The sequence below is a fragment of the Carassius gibelio genome, chromosome A24, assembly GCF_023724105.1.
Source record: "Carassius gibelio isolate Cgi1373 ecotype wild population from Czech Republic chromosome A24, carGib1.2-hapl.c, whole genome shotgun sequence".
NCBI classification, from domain to species: domain Eukaryota; kingdom Metazoa; phylum Chordata; class Actinopteri; order Cypriniformes; family Cyprinidae; genus Carassius; species Carassius gibelio.
Genome location: NC_068394.1, coordinates 15,675,426 through 15,695,703, shown reverse-complemented (window position 1 = coordinate 15,695,703; position 20,278 = coordinate 15,675,426). Strand labels below are relative to the sequence as shown.

Here is a 20,278-nt window from a genome sequence, read left to right as displayed (position 1 = left end):
TGGCTCCAGCAGGATTTGATTAAAGACACCATCATGAAGACACAGTTTCACCAACTCTCGCTCCACCTCGTTTCTCATCAGCTCCCCCTTAAAATGTGGAGTTTAAGACATCAGAACGACAGGGGTGGGAAGAGAGAAAGCGAGGGAAGAGATAAACTGTTGGACACTTCATTACTCTTATTGTCACATTAACATTCAGGAGGCTTCGGCTTTCAGTGCACCCCGTTCAGGCATTAAAGGATCTCAATAATCCATACAAGTACGTTCATAAAAATCAGATTACAAACGCATCACTCTACTGCTGACAGATATTGCAAATAAAGCGGAGAGAGAGAGGACATAGGAGGGTTATTGATGCTATTTTGTAGGTCTGCATGAGAAAGAGAGAGAGTGTGGTGTTTTATATGATGCTATGGGAATGTTGTCATGGGAGCCAATCACAGAGCCAGACTATTAACGCATCATCAGGGAAGTTCTAAATCAAAAGACTGACTCACTCTGCTACAGTGACAGGTTACAGTCTAATAAATCAACACAGCCAAGTACTTAGTCGATGCTTTATGATATTATAAGACACAACGCAATTAACCTCAAATTATTATAATGACATCAGGATAAAGAACTGAACTGCAAACGTGTTGAGGGATCTTATTTATTTATTTTCATTTATCTGCATGTATACGATTAGCCTTTGAGGCATCGAGGGAATTGCAGACATTTTACGAAAGCGTGAGCGTCAAACGCGGGCTGGCAGAGGCGGTGACTTATTGATAGGGGCGTCAGCTTTAACCTTTGCTCAAAGCTGAAGTCTGGTCCTGAGGGAAACGCAGAAAAATGTGCTTTGAAGCCTCCGGCCAGCCTTCGCCCTTTAGAGAAAAAGAGAAAGAGATGCGAGAGAAGGAGGCCGCACCCACGGGCTTGTTCCAAAGAAGCTGTTGTGACTGTACTCTTGTCTGCCTGTTACATCTTTTATATTGTTTTGGGAAGGGTTGTGGTCAGGTGCTCACTTTTACAAATGCATGCAAAGAATTAAGGGATCTGATGCACAAGGCAAACAATTAAAGTAATGGAGCCACCTTCACATTGAAAAGTGTTGCACATTGTGTTAGAAAGTGATGCCAAGGGGTCCTGACCAAGAGTTAGTATGTGGCGAGTTAGGAGTGAGAACATGTTGGAAAATCTATAATTAAGTTCATCTTTGGAAGTCTGCAAACTTGTAAATAGGGCTTTGTTTTCTGCGGTTCAGTAAAATCCTGAATACACAAACGCTCAGGATTTGTGTAAAGCTAATCAGATTGGATTTTGCAAGAGCTCCATTATGTGTGCCGCCTTGAACAGTCTGTTAGCGCTAAATGGCAGTGACGTCTGAGACTGTGGAGCACCTTGCCATCGACACATTTGCATCAGGTTTGTTTATTTTGGAAATTGGAAGAGAGCCTTGAATATAAACCAATCATTTGTGTTTCAGAACTGAAAAAAAGTATGTCAGAGGAGCAGTGGATAGTCAGTGCAATTGATGCGGAGGGTGAAGGAATAGGAGAAATGATGAAAGTGGGAGGATCCGGGAAGAGAGGGAGGGAGCACAACTCAACGGGGGACGGATAGGCCAGGAGATGGAGAGAGAGGGAAATAATGAGAGATGTGATCAAAAACTCCACTGTGGAGAAAAGAAGGGAAAAAAGAGAACTGACAGCAGCGGCAGGGGAGCAATCGTGTTTTGAAAGACATCCTGCACTTGATGAAATCTTACCTTGCCACTTCGATGAGACACACACTCAACGAACACACTCTGAGGCTCGACAAACACCCTGCTGCTGAATTATTCATGTCAGAGAACGCAATTATCCGGCGCACTAATATGACCAGCAGTGGCGTGAGAGCATTAGAACAACACAACACACACACAAGCAATGTAAACAAAAAAAAACACCATGTTCTTCTGACGGCTGACTGGTCTGCACTGGCCACAATTTCTCGTTCCTTGTGATCTCCCAGTGTGCACTGCTGAGAACGCTCAGTTAGGATGTTTACGACCACTGCTAAACCAGAGTGATAAGGAGAGATTATATATCACCTCCTTCTCCGCAAAATTAATAACTCATTGTGAAGACTACAGCCTTAGCTTGTTAACTGGTAGTGCCATGGCGTCTTGAGTGGGGATGGACACATGGGGATGCTTTGTTTTGCTTTGCTTTCATTTGTTTTGTTTTGCTTAAATTTGCTTTGCTTTAGATGTTTGCTCTTCGGGCCTTGCTTTGCTTTGTTTCACGTGGAGTTTGCTTTTGTTTTTACTTTTGCTTAGATTTTGTTTTGCTTTGCTTTGCTTTTGCTTTTGCTTTTGCTTTTTCTACATTGATCATTGTAGCCAATCACAACCATATAAAAAAATAGTTGACTAATGGGGAGGAATGGAACAGAACGATTCTTGAGACATTTGAACCTTTTTGTGAATTTGACACAATGTCTCAATTCTCTATGACACTATTGTGCATAGATTGTCAATATAAAATGGTGCAAATGGTGCATCCATCGTTCACCCCAAATACTTAAGGTTGATTTATATGTACTTGAGCACTTGAGCAGCCCAAATTACCAAAATGCACAGTCCTAGTCTTTCTAGTTGAGCCTTTAAGGTTAAACTTGACAGATCAGAATTAAATCTCTGAGCAGTTTTGTGTAGGTTTGTTTGTACTCTTGAAACGGTTTCATATGCTTCATGTCTGGCTCAACTTCCTTGAAAACAACCCTTTGAATAACAATGAGCTTTTTGTATTCATGTTCACCCAACTGTATTCAATTGGAGCTCTTGACTGTTGCCTTGTACAAATGTACAATAACTGTACCTTGTCAATGTACTTGGCTGCGCCAATGCAATCCAAATCTCCTAGAATGGTCCAGATGACAGTGTGTATGGGAACCTTGTGACAGAACAGTAATTAAACACTACATTAAATCCCTCTTCATGAGCAGTTCTGACTTTTCATGGATCCATTAGAGGCTAAATCTGCCAAGCTAAGAGAATCTTAATTGCAGAATTAATTTGAATGCTGATGTCTACTGACAGCTGGATTTATGGTGTCTGTGGAGGCCAGATCCAGACATATGTGTGACAGGTTTGATTTTAATACATCTTATGAGTTGGCTTGATATCACACTAGTGACGCCCGTTTCGCCACTCATCAGAAAATCTTTTTCTGAACTTGTTTCAGAAAGATGCAAGTTATTGTTTTTGAGTTATTGTTGCTCATTTCCTGTTTTTCTCTCACTTCACTGTGAGGAGCGTTTCTATTTTTAAATGTTCTCTGGGAGGATTTTGTGAAGGTTAAATTGTTAGGAAACGACAACAGCGATCCAACTTTTGTTTTTCCTAAATGGTTGCAATTATTCACAGCAGATAATATCATCGTTTCTCAGAATCACTTTGTACGCTCACACTTGCGCTCTCGTCTTTTCTAGTGCCAACAGGTTTCGACATTTATTTCCCCATGAAGCCATTTTTGCTTTAAATCTGTTCACTGGATGTGGGAAACTTTTGTAACTCAGAGGGAGGAAAAATCAAATCAGCATGTTACCCGAACACTGGAGACTAGACTTGAGATGTTAAATTAGAGATTGCTGGATGTGTTGATGGGAATGGTTCAGAGAGCGTTTGTTCGTGCTCATCAAGTGCCTCTGATTGCCCAAAAGCTGCAGCCATTATTCACAGGTATCCTTAAAACACAGACAGCATTGGTGTGGTAATGGCATACTATCTGCTGTTTTTGAAAGGACGTGGCATGCAGAATACATATATCTGAATGTTTAGTTTGTTTTTAGAAGTCGTAGTGTAAGGATCTGTTCACACACGACAACTATTTTTTAATTGTTGTTCTAATTGTTTTGTTGCAAACCTAAGCAGAAGCGTGGATATGACACACTGCAAAAGCTTTTATTTGAAGCAATAGTCTCTCTCTCTCTCTCTCTCTCTCTCTCTCTCTCTCTTTCACATACGCACACAGCGACAAAAATAAAACAAAACAACAAAAAATAAAAATGTTTTTTCATCAGATTTGGATAAATGCGGCATTGCATCATTTGTTCAGCAATGGATGCTGTGCAGTGTATGGAGTGTGCAGTGTGGATTAATGTGATGTTTTTATCAGCTGTTTGGACTCTCATTCTGACGGCACCCATTCACTGCAGAGCATCCATTGTTGACCAAGTGATGAAATACTTCCTTTAAATGAAGGTTATGTCCACAGTTCTGCCGAGGTTTATGATTTTAAACCTGAAGGACTGTTCCCGCATCCTGCTTGATTAAGATAATTAGCCCCTTTCTTTTTTAATGGGTGTCTCTCTGTGGTTTTGTCCCAAATTACAGCCCATTGGTTTCACCTGTCATAACCCTGAATACATCTCGTCAGTCTCCACACCGCAGTCAGATCCTTAGGGAATTATTAAATAGACGACCAAACGTTCACATTTCTTTACCCAGGACATTGTGTTCGGTTTCTAAAAGTGTCTCTGATAGAATTATCTTTTTGTCAGAGGAGTGTTATGCCTTTAAGCCTTTGTCATAGTGGCAGTGAGGTAATTCTCTTCTCACGAGGAGTCGACGCGAGACCTGCGGTCCTGTCGCTGTCCTTGCTGGCAGCTGTTGGCATGAGTGTTTCATCTGAGATGTGGTGACGGCAGAATGGGCTCTGTACCATGGGAACGGAGCCGTTTCTGAGCCAAGAGAGCTATCAGGATCTATTTGTAACTTGGCAGTCTCTCTGGGTTTTTTAACGGCGGATGAATTATCACGTTCACTAGGACCTTGGCTCTCTCACACCTGCCCAGAATAATGTAGTACTGTAAGACCTTTAAATCAGTGACTGTTATTATTCATCGAGAAAAGAAAAGAAAAAAAGTCTTTGACAGCTGATTTTATACAGAATGATTTAGTTAAGATAACTGACAAAAAAGTGACTCATTATTTCATGAATTTGCACCAGTATTTTTCTTTCTTTCTTTCTTTCTTTCTTTCTTTCTTTCTTTCTTTCTTTCATAAATGTTGCTTGCTTATTCTTTAGTTCTTTAGTCATTATTAAGTTTTTTGTTTGATTTATTGGTTTTCCTACTTGTTTACTCTTTTTGTTTCTTTGTTTATTATGCTTTCCTTTGTTAGTCTCCTCTCTTTATTTTGTTTTCTTCTTTCATTTATAAGATATTTAGTTCTTTGTTAGTTTCTTTTCTTTTCTTCTCAGTTATGTCTGTCTGTGTCCATTATTTGTATTTTTATTTTCTTTGTTCATTAATGCATTCCTTTTTAACAAATTTTTCCTTTAATACAAAATTTATTTTTTCTTTTGCAAAATTGTTTGTTTGTTTGTTTACTTTCGTTATTTTTTAGTTTTCTCTCTCACTTTTGTCTGTGCATTATTTATTTATTTATTTATTTATTTTTACCTCTCCTTTCTTCCCAATTTTTATTTATTACATTTTTGTCTGTTTTAGCTTGCTCGTAAATTAACATGTAGTGTACCACTAGGGGTGCATTATAATAAAAAGTTATGCATGGAGCTAACTACTGCACTATAGTGAATTAACATTTTCAATTTTGATATGTTTTAAAGTCTAAAACTGCAATCAGAATTCAAAACAGATTCATGTGTCTTAAAGGTATCCGCATAAACGATGCTTTTGACACAGCAGGTCAGAAAACCTCCAAAGCTGCAAATGTGACATCCATTAACCGCTCATCCCAATCTCCTCTTCATCCAGAGCCCATATTTTTTTGAGGATAGTCAAGCATGGAGAGTCACTCTCTCTTTTTTAAGCACTGCACCTGGCATCCCTACTGTGAAAATCACCTCACCCGTCTCCATTAGCCAGACTGGCACACTTACGTTCAATTGCTTGTTCGAACCCTTTTTACTCCCTTGAAACCGTTCCCTTGTTTTTTCCCCTTTATATTTCCTCTTTTCCCCCACAGTTTGGAGATGAGCAGCCGTTCCTTTCACTAGCCCTTTTATGGGAAAGCGAATTGGGAAAGCCAAGCACTTCCATAATTAAGCCTAATGTTGCGAATTGCATTGGAAGACAATAGCGTTCTGCTAGCATTTTTTTTTCCTTTTTGTTTCACAAAACAGTTTTGAGCTGCCACCTGTTTTTGTTTAGCACTTTTTCTCAGCTGTGACAGCGATTAGCCTAGCTGTTCATATGGAGCGGCCGCTTCTGCCGCTGTACAGCGCTGATAAACAAGCTAGTTTGGAGCAGTTTTGGGACAGGCAGAGCTTGCTGAGAGCATGTGGTGTAGTCAAGCACAGTTAGGTCTCAACCGTGATGTCGTCCTTGTAGCAGATACACGTTTATGTGTACAGCAAAATGCTGGTGATGTTCAAATATTGGCTTGTTATAAAACATAATTTCCTCTGTTGGCATATTGTCAGCTTACTAAGTATAATCAAAAATAAAATAAGGGCACTGAAGGCAGAGTTGTAGGGCTGATCTATGCATCGTATTTTAATCGTTGACATGATTTCATCTTGATTTAATAAGCATGATCATCTGCGATATTGGCCTACTGGTGAATATGATTTATTTTAATGTGGCGTCTTGCATTGTTAATAAAATTTCAAAAGCTCAAATCCCCAATCAAAGCCATTTAAATAAATCTGTACCATTTCTGATCAGTGGTTTAGTTAATCTTCTCAACCTGGCAACCATGCACAGGTGCTCTCTCTGCAATACGAAGGGTTGCCAGGTCCCAGAAAAATCCCTGAAAAAGTTTCTGCTTTTTACCTTTAATTGGGAATGTGGTTGCTTGTAACATTATGTATGAATGAGGTGTTTGACTTCACTTCTCCAGCTCTTCATGTCACCTTCACTTCAGGTGCTGAGCTGTGACTTCTTTCGCTCCTCGCTTCCTCTCTGTCTCATCTAATCTCCTTCTCTCTCTCTTTCTCGGCTCTTCAGGTCTAATTGTACCTGAATGTCTTGAATGTGCATTAGTCGGAGGTGTTTAATATGCAGTCTTTATCAGAAGGTGGCGGGCCAAAGAAACAGTGGTGAGAAATTTCATGTTTCTATACTTATCATGCACAGGCCTCCTTTGCAATTACATACTTGACTGATTTCTTTTAGCCTCTTAAATTCATTTCCAGTGACCTTTATGTCGTTGCCATGTTCAGGCGAGAAAGTTTCAGCCAAGCTACATATTTCAAACCTCGGCAGCAGTTTGAAGCTGGAGAGCAAAATGTATATTTTCATTTCTTTATTTTACTTTCGTCATCTCTTCGCTCCCTCCATTACATTGTAATGTTTGATCATTATTTATTTATTTATTTTTTAATTCTTCCTCTCATTTGTTTTTCCCCTACATTCAGCCATTTGTTTGATAATTTCTTTTCGTTAATATTTTTAATTTATTTTTATTTATTTTTTGTGTGTGTGTGTGTGTGTGTGTTTTCCTTTTTTTTCAATAATTTAAAGATAAAAATTTTTAAGTTCTTTCTTTTTGTTTAAAGAGCAAAATTTATATCTTAATTTATTTCTTTAACTTCTTTCCTTCATTTCTTCCTTCCCTTCAATATGTTGCTTGTTCTTTCTTAGTTTGTCTGTTAAATTGTTTGTTTATTCTTTTTCATTTTTGAACTTGCTTTGTATTTTGTTTTTCTTTAGCTTGTTTGTTTTATCTTAACTGATTTATTTTTGTTAGTTGTTTATTTTGATGGTGTATTTTCTTTGATTTTGGTTTCTATATTTCTTTATCTTGTTTTTCTTGTTTATTTAATAAATGTATGGTTTTTGATACATTTTTACTTTTGTTTTGTTTCGTTCAGTCGATTGTTCATATTCTTTCTTTCTTTCTTTCTTTCTTTCCTTCTTTCTTTCTTTCTTTCCTTCTTTCCTTCTTTCTTTCCTTCTTTCTTTCTTTCAGTCACTCTGTATAGTGTGTCTGTAATTCCCAGTGGAGTAGTGAGAGTGAATGCTAGACGTCTGCTTTTCTCTCTCTGTGTGTTCAGAGGTTGTCTTATCTCTCATGGGCTCTTCTCTTTGTCTGTTCAATGACAGTATAATTCAAGCTCACTCTGGAAACAAAGGCATGTAATGAATGCACACCATCCATTCTGCTTATGAATTAATTAATTACTCCCGAACACAATGGGCCAGGTTGAGCTGGATGCGCCATTTATAAAGTCATTCATTTTCCCTCTGTCAGTGTGTGAAAGAAATGTGCAGTGTTATGAAGGCTTGTGAAAATGAACCTGCTGTTTGTAACACAATTTCAGACCATCAAACAAACTGTTGCATGCTATAAAAAATGTATATTGACTTTGGGGTTAGATACTTTAAGCTGTTTCTTTACAATACATCAGACGCATAGCTTGGGAATTTTTTTTTTTTAGTGTTGGGAAACGATTAAATTTTTTTATCAACATTAAAGGACTACTGCTATATGAACAAAAGTGTAATAAGACTTGGTTTGCAAACACTTTAAACAAATAAGGTGCTTTTTTACAGCCCTGTTCCTTTTACGTAGTATCAGTTAAAATATTAATTGTAGCCTTAATCTCAACTATAACATTAATGTTATTAAATTAAATATAAAACAAGCCATTTGTCACTACCAGAACATTAACATTTTAATATAAAATATTGTATAGTTTGTTATAGAAAAACAAGCTATGCTCAGAGTCTGAATAGAGACCTGCACGATCACGGGATCACAGCAGAGAGAGGCACTGGACAACATTTGATGAGCGGGTAGAGACTCGTGTGTGGGACGCGGGAGAATAATTAGGGTGTTCTCACATTAGGCAATTTTAACCGTGCCAGAGTGCATTTGACCCCCAAAGTCTGATTCATTTGATTAGTGTCAGAGAATGTTCCAGATTCTCTGAATCTTTGGATGATATTATGCACTGTAGATGATGATAACTTCAAACTCTTTGCAATTTGTCTCTGAGAAACTCCTTTCTGATATTGCTCCACTGTTTTTCACCGCAGCATTGGGGGAATTGATGATCCTCTGCCCATCTTGACTTCTGAGAGAGACTGCTACTCTGAGAGGCTCTTTTATACCCAATCATGTTCCCAATTGACCTAATAAGTTGCAAATTGGTCCTCCAGCTGTTCCTATTATGTACATTTAACTTTTCCGGCCTCTTATTGCTACCTGTCCCAACTTGTTTGGAATGTGTAGGTCTCATGAAATCCAAAATGAGTCAATATTTGTCATGCCATTTCAAAATGTCTCAGTTTCAACATTTGATATGTTATCTATATTCTATTTTGAATGAAATATTTTATACTCGCGATTTGTACAGTGTCCCAACTTTTCTGGAATCGGGTTTGTATATAGATCAGTGAGTGTGAGCTAACCGCGCCGGAGTGCAGATCTTCTGATACGTGCTGCATGATTGCGTGAATATTTCTGAGTGGCAAAAGCATGATACTGCATCTCATATGACTCACAATAATAAACCACAAAGTTAACAAAATGATTCACTCCACTGTGTTGAATGAGAGCGCTTCTCTGCTGTCTTCACGTGCTATTGGAAACTTCCTATTTCCAACATAAGTCTTGATTACGAGCTCATTGCATTCTTTTTCTGTTAAAAAATAACAGTGGACAGTGGTTTGTGAATGTTGATGCTTAGCCCAAATAATGTGATCGGGAGCATCCCCTCCGGTGACTCATGATTTGTCTGTATGTGCATTCAGAGCCAGTGAGCAACAGACTTTCATAATAATAATAAAACTGCGTTAATGCGCAATAAAATAATTGTCGGCATTAAAACGCTCTTAAAGTATTGTGAATTAAGTTTGCCTCATACATTTTATGAACAGATTTGTTGGTTCATTAATTGTTTCTTTTATGTTTTGATTGTTTTTTTTTATACTTTTTGTTTGTTTTAGATTTAATTGATTGGCATTTTGTACTTTCTATCTTCTGTTCATGTGTGTGTTCTTTCACTTTTGTTTCGTTTAGCTTTGATTTGCTTTGTTTTTATGCTTTGATGTTTTTTTGTTTTCCATTGTTGTTTTTTTCTTTTTCTTTTTTTTTTTTTTTGTTTTGTCTTGTCAATTCAAACACTTTTGTGTTGTGACGGAAGTTTTGGACAGATCGCTCACATTTCTTAAGGAAATGTTAAATTGTATGAATTGAATAAATTATTAGTTTGATTGTGTTTGCTTTTTTGTTTGGTTTTGACAAAGTTGATAAATAACCGGATTAGATAATTTGCAGACATTCTTTTTCTTAGTTTCACTCTGATTGATTGATTTTTGTTATTTTTTTTATTTATTTATCTTTTCTGGCTTGTCATGGCCCCCTATTATAAGCTTTAGATAGCTTCTTTGGGGACCAGTTCACATGCATGCTCATCTTAAGTGCATATGAATATATGTATGTATAAAATATGAATAAACTTCTTCTTCTTCTACTGTATTGATTGATTGATTGATTTGAGTAATACAGTGTTGTAATTTCCCAAGCATTAGTACAGTCTCTGATTATTATATATGTGAGCTACTCTAAATAACTTGCCCAGCCAAATTAAGGCATAGTTGATGAGGCTCGGTGTCTTTACTGTCAGCTCTGGATACTGCTTTAAGAGCTTTACATGTTATTATACAAAAACTGTGTTGTCTGTCAAAGGCGAGCATTGGAGTAAAACTAAGATGTTTCTTCATGTTTCCATCCATAATGCATATCAGCTCAGGCTGCTGGGCCTCTTTTGGGGTAAGAGAGAAAGCCAATGAGAGGCACTTCATTGTGTCAGTCTGAAAGGCTGTGGTCCTTTTGTGTACTTGTTGACGGCGTGACAGGAACTAAATGACTGGGTGAAAATCAGACGTGTGTTAGCGCCTGCGGATGACATCGCCGCATGTTTTCCTCCTGCTGCCTTCACCTGGTTGTTGGTTCTTAACCTGAGAGCTGCTATTGTCTGCTGAGAGACACCTAGGTTGCCATGGCAACAACTCAGGCACGGGATGATGGGGTGTGTGTGTGTGTGTGTGTGTGTGTGTGTGAGGTATATTATGAAAGGAAGGAGAGATAGGGGCCTCACCTGAATGCTTGGCTGAATCTCTATAACTCGTCTCCAGCCTCCAGCTGGACTAAAGCCAAGCTCCAGGCATTCTTCAGCTGTGTGTGTGAGTGTGTGCGTGTGTGCTGAACCTTTCTTAAAACACATTACTTTTTTGCTTTAAATGTATACAAGTGCTATACAGAGTAGATTTTCCACAGTGAATCCCTTGATGACTTAATGACTTAATGAAAAGGCTAGTTTTGGAACGTGCTAGATGGTTTATGGTTCATTGCTGGTCTAAAGTGGTCAGCTGTGACCAAGATGATTTACTGGGTTGAAACTTGGTCCATTGCTCATAGAAAAGCTATGTCCAAATATAATATATAGTGATATGGAAATGTATTTCTGGGTTTACCCCAATCCAGTGGCTATATATCATGGGTTTGATTCTGCACTGTGATGTGATTTTCTCCTGTGAACAACAGGAAAGCATCCACTCAGCGGATGCTAACGCAGATCTCCATATTAACCACTGTAAACATCCTGTTTAATGAGTCACGTGATCCCACTGTGTTAATCTCTCTGCACCTCTGTATAATTAAAGTGTAAGGACATAGGGTGCGTTCGAAATCACATACTGCTTAGTAGGTACTACATCTGCATTTGACTGTTAAAAAAAATCACGTTCTATGTAGTTTGAATGAAATTTGGAGGTACAACATCAGCCATTTTGACATTGTCATGTGACATACATTGTCACAACAGTGAGAAAATTTAAAGAGCCCACTCTACTGAATGATTATTGGCGATGTTTTTCGTTATTCTTTCTGTACTGCTTTTGTCTGCGTTCTTACCTCGTTTGAATGAGCTGCTCGCAGATAATGCCTTCATCAACAACTTGTGAATAATTTCCTAAATATAAATGTATCTTGTAATTTTTACCTCTAAATAAAAGCAGCCACAGCTTTGAACAGAATAACCTACAGATACTGTATGCATATTGTGAGATAAAAAAATGCAATTACCTTTTTATACTGTTTTTATCCCATGACCGAGCCAAGGTCAAGGTCATTGGTCAAACCTCCAGAAAGCCCCGCCCCAAACTCATGCCATTGGTTGAGTCATTGCTATGCTGATCTGATCAGGATGCTTTTGAAAACCCTACATACACAGTGTTCATATACTTTGGTGGAATAAGTAGCTTACTTTTTAGCTGTGCATTCAATTGTGGAAAATGATTTGAATATTGAATAAGCAAATACACACTCCATCTTTAACTGATCAATATCTTTGTGTCTATTCTTTATCTCTCTAGAAAGAACAAGACGATTTAATTTTGACCCCAGATGGAACGCGGGAGTTTATGACGTTTGAAATCCCTCTCAATGACTCGGGATCGGCCGGTTTAGGGGTCAGCGTCAAGGGCAATAGATCGAAAGAGGGTCACGCTGACCTGGGCATTTTCGTCAAATCTATAATCACCGGAGGAGCCGCCTGCAAGGTAAAGAGCAGCTCTCTGACTGGATTTGGGACTTATCAGTCATTCTTTTTCCTTAATTTTCATATATCCCAATGAAACTTTTAATATGTTGTTGTGTGCGATCACAGGACGGGCGGCTGAGGGTCAATGACCAGCTGATAGCAGTTAATGGAGAGTCTCTGCTGGAGAAAACCAATCAGGAAGCAATGGAGGCCCTCCGCAAGTCCATGTCCATCGAGGGCAACAAGAGAGGCATGATCCAGCTGATCGTGGCCCGGCGGCTCGCAGGGAGAGGAGAGGCGAGTTATCCTCTGTCTGTAACATGTACAGTTACCCCTAGATCAACACGCCACCATAAATTGTGTAAATTGAAACATTGAACTCTGCATGACCTTAGGAATCAGAACCATTGGTTTTACGGATGTGAGAGTGTCGATGGCGATTTGAGAGATTTGCTGCAAAATTGGCAACCAGAATCCAATCTTTCACAGTATGATTCTCGGGATTGCCTTAGACTTTAATGCAGCATAATATTAAACTAACAGACAATAGTTCAGTGCCGGGTCCTTAAATTCTGATTATGAAAATGACTTTCATCCTGCATAAAGATGAACGGAGCGGCTCTCTGAGTGACTGAGTAGTGTCTGCGGATGGGGAAGTTTGACTGCAGTAAAAGTGAATTAAAGTGAGTAGTTCTTATCAGACAGACGCAGGAGACGGAGAGAGAGAAAGAAAGTGGCAGGAGCGACGGATTGCAATCGAAAGCAATTTGACCGCTGAAATGCTCATGCTGATTTATACTGATAACAGATGGCAGTATGAAATATCAAATATCAACTTCAAATGGCATCTTTTCCATCCCCCCTCTTTCCCCAATGCAATCCTTTGGATGTGTGTTTGTGTTTCATTCTTTTTTTTTTTGCCCGGACCGAGTCATAACATCTGAAAGTGTAATCTAACACTTATCTTTCTAAAGCATATACGACAGGCGCTGCGTTAGGAGGCGATGAAATTCAGAATGATGACTGCTTATGGAAATGAGACGACTGGCGTCTGTGGCCATACTCTCATGCTTCAGATGGAGTGGATGTTTCCCAGAGGAGAAGCTCAGGGGACTTAATAGAGTTTCTTTTAGAGATCAGCTTTGTCGCTGCTGTTTTTGTGTTTTGTTTTTCTTAAAACTTATTGAGATAAATAAAAATAAAATGGTGACTGTTGGCTTACAATAAGAGCACAGCGCTTGTGAAATGAAAGTGGATGCTGTTGCTCAGATCATTTGCTCTTTGAAGTATTTGATGAGGAGTGTTAGAGTTTACCATGAAGCAGCTCAGTTTTAGACACGGATGAGATTTGTGCTGAAATACAGTTTTTGGGGAGACACATCTGGAAAATCACAAGCTGGGTTCTCCATTAGACTTTCTTTCATCCACTTACTGTTTGTTTGTTTACTTTCAAACATTTAAATATACATATGCTGTTCATAAGTTTGGGTCAGTAAGATTTTTTAATGTTTTTGAAAGAAGTCTCTTTTGCTCACCAAATCCGCATTTATTTGTTCAAAAATACAGTAAAAACAGTAATAATGTAAAATATTAATTTTCTGTGTGAATCTGTGTTAAAGTGTAATGTATTTCTGTGATGCTCCGCTGTATTTTCAGCATCATTCCTCCAGTCTTCAGTGTCACATGATCTTCAGAAATCAGAATAATATGATGATTTACTGCTTAAGAAACATTTCTGATTATCATCAATGCTCAACACAGTTGTGCTGCTCAATAGTAGTAATAATTTGTACTCGCTTTGATCAATTTATCGCATCCTTGTTGAATAAAAGTATTAATTTAAATCAATCAATCAGACAATCAATCAATCTTACTGGCATTAAACTTAAGAAAAAAATATAGGAAAATATAAGAATATGTATTTATTCTTAGCTTATTGCCACTAACGTTTGTTTTGTAGGAGAAGTGGATAGATTTTTACTGTTAAATCTGACAAGTAAACTGTCACTGCAGAGTGTCGTGTAAGAACTTGATGTGGAATAGGAATGGGAAACATTCTAGAATAAGTTACAGAAACACATCTTACACATTGCTCTTCATCGGCGCTTACTCATATGTTGGCAGTCGTGTTTGTTGGTGAATCTGACTTCTCTGCTCGTGCTGTATTTGTATTTGAGCGCATCCACTGAAGACAACACAACAGATACAAGACATAGTCTTTCTTTTATCTTTCTGTCATTTTCTTCCTGCAAACCCAGTCTTTTGTAATCATTCACGGATGTACACAGAGAAACCGGTGACAGTCACCAAGAGTGCACTGCTGAGCTCAGATCAGCCTTTATTAGCGGCTGTGTGGAGTTGATTGGACACGTTTGAGAGCAGCAGACCTCACGCTGACACCCTGTCCCCTCAAACACACACACACACACACACACACACACCATCCATCCACCCAGCCAAGGTCACCCGTCGCCTTCAGGAACGCCCGGGCTGAGGCTCGCTCTTATCTGTCTGTCAGATGAGGATGAGGACGGTTGCTTTCATCCTTCTCATCAAACTTTGAAGTGCAGCCAGGCTCCCGCTGTGTACCAACATACACCATAAATTGTGCTTTGATATGGCATTCAGAGAGAGAGGGAAAGCTGAAATAAGAAAAAAGAGAGATGAAATGAATAGTGAAAGTGGAAAGAAGAGGAGAATGATGGGTAGTGAGAGACGGCAGGGGGGCACTGAAGGAATGAGGGACTGTGTGGAGAGAGACAGCGCTGCTGCTGTTATACAGCAAACACAGGAACACAGAGGCCAGCATTAAAATCAATAAGATCCATCACTGTCCTCTGGCCTGTGTGTGTGTGTGTGTGTGTGTGTGTGTGTGTGTGGTTCTACTACAAATACATTTTTCTATGTTTGCATATAAACATAACACTAAACACCTACATCTGAAATGTGCATATTGTGTATGAAAGTGCATGTTTTATGAATCCTTTTATGTTCGTACAATATTGAATTTACTGTATTAATAGGTTGATTTTACGGTATTTAATAATGAGTAAATAATTAAAATGCTCAGTGTTGTCATTCATTCATTCATTCTACCAATGCATAAACTTTCATATGTTAGAATCATATAATTATTTTATATAGAGATTTTAAAATATACAAATCTTAAAAATATACACACACTTTTATATATTTTTGGGTAGTGTTTTTGCAAGTTAATTTATGTTTCTAAATCTGAGCATACATTTTTACTTTTATATGTTAGTTGTTTTCATTTTCGACTAGATAATATGCTTGTGTCTATAAATCCATCAACAATTAACATATGAATAGTAATGAGATGAGGCTGCATAGGAAGCTGTCTTCAAATACATATGATGCAACGTCAGATTTTGACATCTTAGAAGGCACAATCATGTCTTCCAACCTTTTGGAGCAGTGTTTGTATCTTGAGCGCCTATAATACTTTTAAATGATTTCAAGTCGTGAAGTTTGTGCATCTGTCTGAAGGCACTTGCTCTTTCTGCTCACAGATAGATCTGGGAAAGGCCTGCCATGGAGAGAGTGAGCTGATTTTGTCACAGTTACAGTAGATCCAAAGGCTCAAAGTGTAAATGAAGGGTTTAATAATCAGCCGCTGACTTGAGTGAAAGGCTCTTGTCTGAAATGAGTTTCAGAGTGAGACGTGACTATCTCTCAGACTGAGAAGCAGTGATGTTCTTGACCCAGATAAAGATGTAATGTATTATTGGTCATTGCGTTTTCTTCTCGAGTTCAGTAATTGAGGCTGAGCTTCAGAGAGGCGGCGCTTCCAATCGATGGCTTTCGGTTTCTATTAATATAAGGTCAGAAGTTCTCAGGCATTTACGAGTCTTGCAGTCATTTGAATTCAATTAATTTCTTAAAATACTTTACTCTGATGCTCCACTTTGAGTTTTACCCGTCATAGTAAAATTACGAGACAATATTCTTATTTCTAAAATGAATGTTTATCAGAGTTCAGCAGAGTGTTCAAAGACAGCCTCTGAGGATTGTGGGTAATTGGAAGCATATGTTCCTTCTCGTAAAGGTCGGCATCTGAGCCTATCAGCACTGGATTATTGAAATTTAGAAATTAATAAATTTCCCTGTATTGAGTGTGTCCAATTAGTTTTCAACGCCTCTGTGAGACTGCGCTGTCATTACGCTTGAATCCAGAAGTGTTTGTGACATAAGAAGAAACATGATGCCACTCTGTTTTTTTTAATGCAATCAATATTACACTTACAAATACCATTGCGTGATATAAACAACCATATATTTTATTGCAGTTTTATTTTTATATATAGTTTCTCTAAAAGCCACCCACCCCACTTCTTTTTCCCGACTCTAAATGTGAATTTTGATAAGACACACCCATCATCATGCATATTCATGAGTTGTGTCTGCAGAACTGTGAAGGGCCCTCTGGTCCACTGTTTTATTCACGCTTTCTTTGAGGATATTTCCTTTATTCTACAAAGAGAAATCACAGCTATTGCTCACAGCTCAGTAACAGGCTGGAAATCCTTCAGGGAGCTGAGAAATGCACACACTGTCCTCACTCAGAGATGCTCAGCTCTTTGAAAGTAATTTGCATCAAGCCAAAGATAGTTTGATGTTTTACAAAAGTACTATATAAGATATTCTTAGAAGTGTTTCTCAGTTCCTTCTATTATTTACTCCTTGTGTGATTATTTAAACTTTGTAGATTAGTCTCAGAGGAGTAACCTGGTAGATGTGTGATGCAGTCGGCTCTAATTGCCAGAAATCTGAAGCCTGGTTTTCACTATTTAAAAAAGATGCAAGCAAAGCAGCGACATGCTTGCACTGTTCATCACTGACAGCATTTCTGCTGTGTAACAGAGCTGAGACTCTAGTTAGCACCTGTGTTTCTGCCATGCTGCAAAAATCCTGTTTTTAATAGGTATTTTTATCTTTTTCACAGTTAAAATATATAAAAACCCTTGAAACAAGATACATTTATTTAAAACCATTAAGACTTGTTTTCAGAGAAATGTGTTTTTGATTTGAATCAGATGGCTGATTTTTGCAGTTTTTAAAAGATATAAAAATACATTTGTAATCACTCCCAGGCCATTTGAGATGTAGATGAGTTTGTTTTCTCATCAAATTTGACTTTTTCAGCAATGGATGCTCTGCAGTGAATGGGTGCCGTCAGAATGAGATTCCAAACAGCTGATAAAAACATCACAATAATCCACCAACATCTGGAGAAGACAAAAGATGAAAAAAATCCAATATTAAGAGGGTTTTAACTTCAAACCATTGCTTTTGAATGAACTACATGTCTTCTATCCATAATATTGCTTTCTCCAGTGTAAAAAAGCTAAATAAATAAATAAATAAATAATTGCCTGGTCTGAATCAGGAGAGAAATCTGCCCAGATCAAGCAGCGTTTAAACAGATCTAAACAAATATATGTCTGGATTTTGATGCGAGAGACAACAGGAGATGCACTTTTTCACTGGAGGAAGTGTTATTATGAGTTTTGGACTCATATTTTAGTTAAAAACGTCTTAATGCAGGATTTTTTTTTTTCAGCTTTTGTCTTCTCCAGATGGTAAATGAGTGCTGTAGATTATTGTGATGATTTCATCAGCTGTTTGGACTGCAGAACATCCATTGGTGAACTAAATTTGACAAATCTGATCACTTGTTTCTGTACATAAAGGTTCAGCATGTTTAGTTTATTTACTGTATTTCTAATAAAAAATATCAATTTAAAAACATATTAGGATTATTGAGTGCTGTAACCTTTCACTATAGGTTCCAAAATAAATACTTTCTACCTTAGCATGCGGTGTGGAACAGGCCTAAGAAATGTCAGATTCGAATTCATTAGTATTCTCATCAAACTATATCCCAAAAGTGTTTCCTATGCATGAACCCATGTGGGTTGTGTCCACATGACGCTCATGAGAGCTGACATCAGGAAGGAAGTGCCATGCTGGCTACAGAAAACTGTCCTGCTGAAATGAGGGTCTGATCGATTGTGTCTTGAAAGAGCTATCAATCAGCCTGACTGCCACATTATGGTTTTATTAGTGTTGAGCCAGACTGCCATTTGACTGAGCGAAGCAGGGCATGATGGGACGCATCCACACACACCAGGCAATAAGAGAAGGACTTGATCTGTACTTGTTTATTTACCTTTTTGACATGAGCTCACAGTGGCTCACTGATGTCATATCACTGTGACTGGGATTCATGAGGAGGACTGAAGCATCATGGGAAATGTAGTTTTGTGCCACTAAGGATTTGTAAATAGGATTTGTTTGACTGGAAGCATCCTGGGAGAAGAAGCCCGGCTCTAAATGAAGACGCTCTCTGTAATCCAATCTCAGCTCAGAAGGGAAACTCAATTGCTTCACCTGAGAAAGTAATTGATTGAATGAAAGGGCAGCACTCTAACACACAGTGGCATTGTGAGATTGGGTGTCACTCAGTCTGACTCACTCACACTTCACAAGGTGAACAGAGACAGTTGTGTACAGAAAAGATCAGCATAGCTTTTATTTGGTCTTTACTGTCTGTAAAAAAAAATGTTTAATGCCATTAAATGAGTACTACTATATAAACTGTACCTTTCAGAATTATGTAAATGATCTTTAAGTGGCAGCTGTGGCCTAATGGTTATAGAGTCGGACTTGTAGCCCGAAGGTCATAGGTTTGAGTCTCGGTGCTGGAAGGAGTTGGGGGTTGGAATGAACAACGCTCTTCCACCCCCAATACCCATGGCTGAAGTGCCCTTTAACAAGGCACTGAACCCCCAATTGCTCCCAGGGCACTGGAAAAAATAGAATGATCTATTCATTCCACCCCCCAACTCCTGCCAGCACTGAGACTCAAACCTGTGACCTCCGGACATAATTCTTAAATTAAATTGAATTCCATTTACATAATTCTGAAAGGTACAGTATCAAAAAACAGCCTTTTCAATACTAAATAGTCAGGATAAACTAAATTATGATGTTCTGGGTGCAAGAAACCTTGACTAATGTTGTATTATAAATGGACTTTCAATGTGTAAAATCTGGCTCCTTTAACTAAAGCAGTTGTACCAATTCAGTGCCCCTACTCTCACCGCTGAGATAATTAATTCACTCATTATGGGGACACATTATAAACTGTCACTGGCTCAGAAGCACAGGATTCACAGGGTAAATTTGAGCAGTTCGACCCACAGCTGCACAGCCTCGGGCACTTATAGCCGTCATAATCCACTTGAAAAATAGACTGAAAATATGTGAGAGAGGACAACAGATCTGTCATAAGGGGTTCATCTACTCTTCTGAGCAAATGAATGTGGGGGAGAGAGAGAATGGGATTGGAGAGATGCGATAGAGAGGGCTAATGAGGCTGTCTGGGTCTCTGGAGAGAGCTGGACAGAGCAGAGGCTGTATGTGACAGCTTAAGACCTGTAATTACAGACTGAGAGGGAGAGAGGGGACGCTGGATTAAGACCTCACAAACAGCATCAGGAGGCCAGCCCAGTCTGGAAGTGTGTGTGTGTTTGTGTGTGTGTGTTAGAGAGAGGATTAGATTGACTATATGATGCTGCCATGTAGACCAGGAGATTGTCTCTGCGGTCCAAGGTCAGAGAGGGTTTTCTCAACTGTGCTTTGATGTGAAATATGAATACAAGTTTATGTATTACAATGATTTTAACATGGTAAAGGCAACAATATGAAATATGACTAGTGTTCAGTTTATTTATTCGTAATTATGTTTTTATTTGCATATTTTTTGAAGG

General features: G+C 38.4%; 1 protein-coding gene across 2 annotated transcripts in view; it reads left to right on the top strand.

Annotated features, from left to right (window-relative positions):
* pard3aa (par-3 family cell polarity regulator alpha, a) overlaps positions 1 to 20,278 on the top strand; it is a 415,020-nt gene that overhangs the window by 223,347 nt on the left and 171,395 nt on the right. For both annotated transcript variants that reach the window (XM_052542320.1, XM_052542319.1), the window contains exons 12-13: positions 12,316 to 12,501; positions 12,609 to 12,779. In XM_052542320.1, coding sequence (XP_052398280.1) covers positions 12,316 to 12,501; positions 12,609 to 12,779 — 357 coding nt within the window. The remainder of the gene's footprint in view (positions 1 to 12,315; positions 12,502 to 12,608; positions 12,780 to 20,278) is intronic.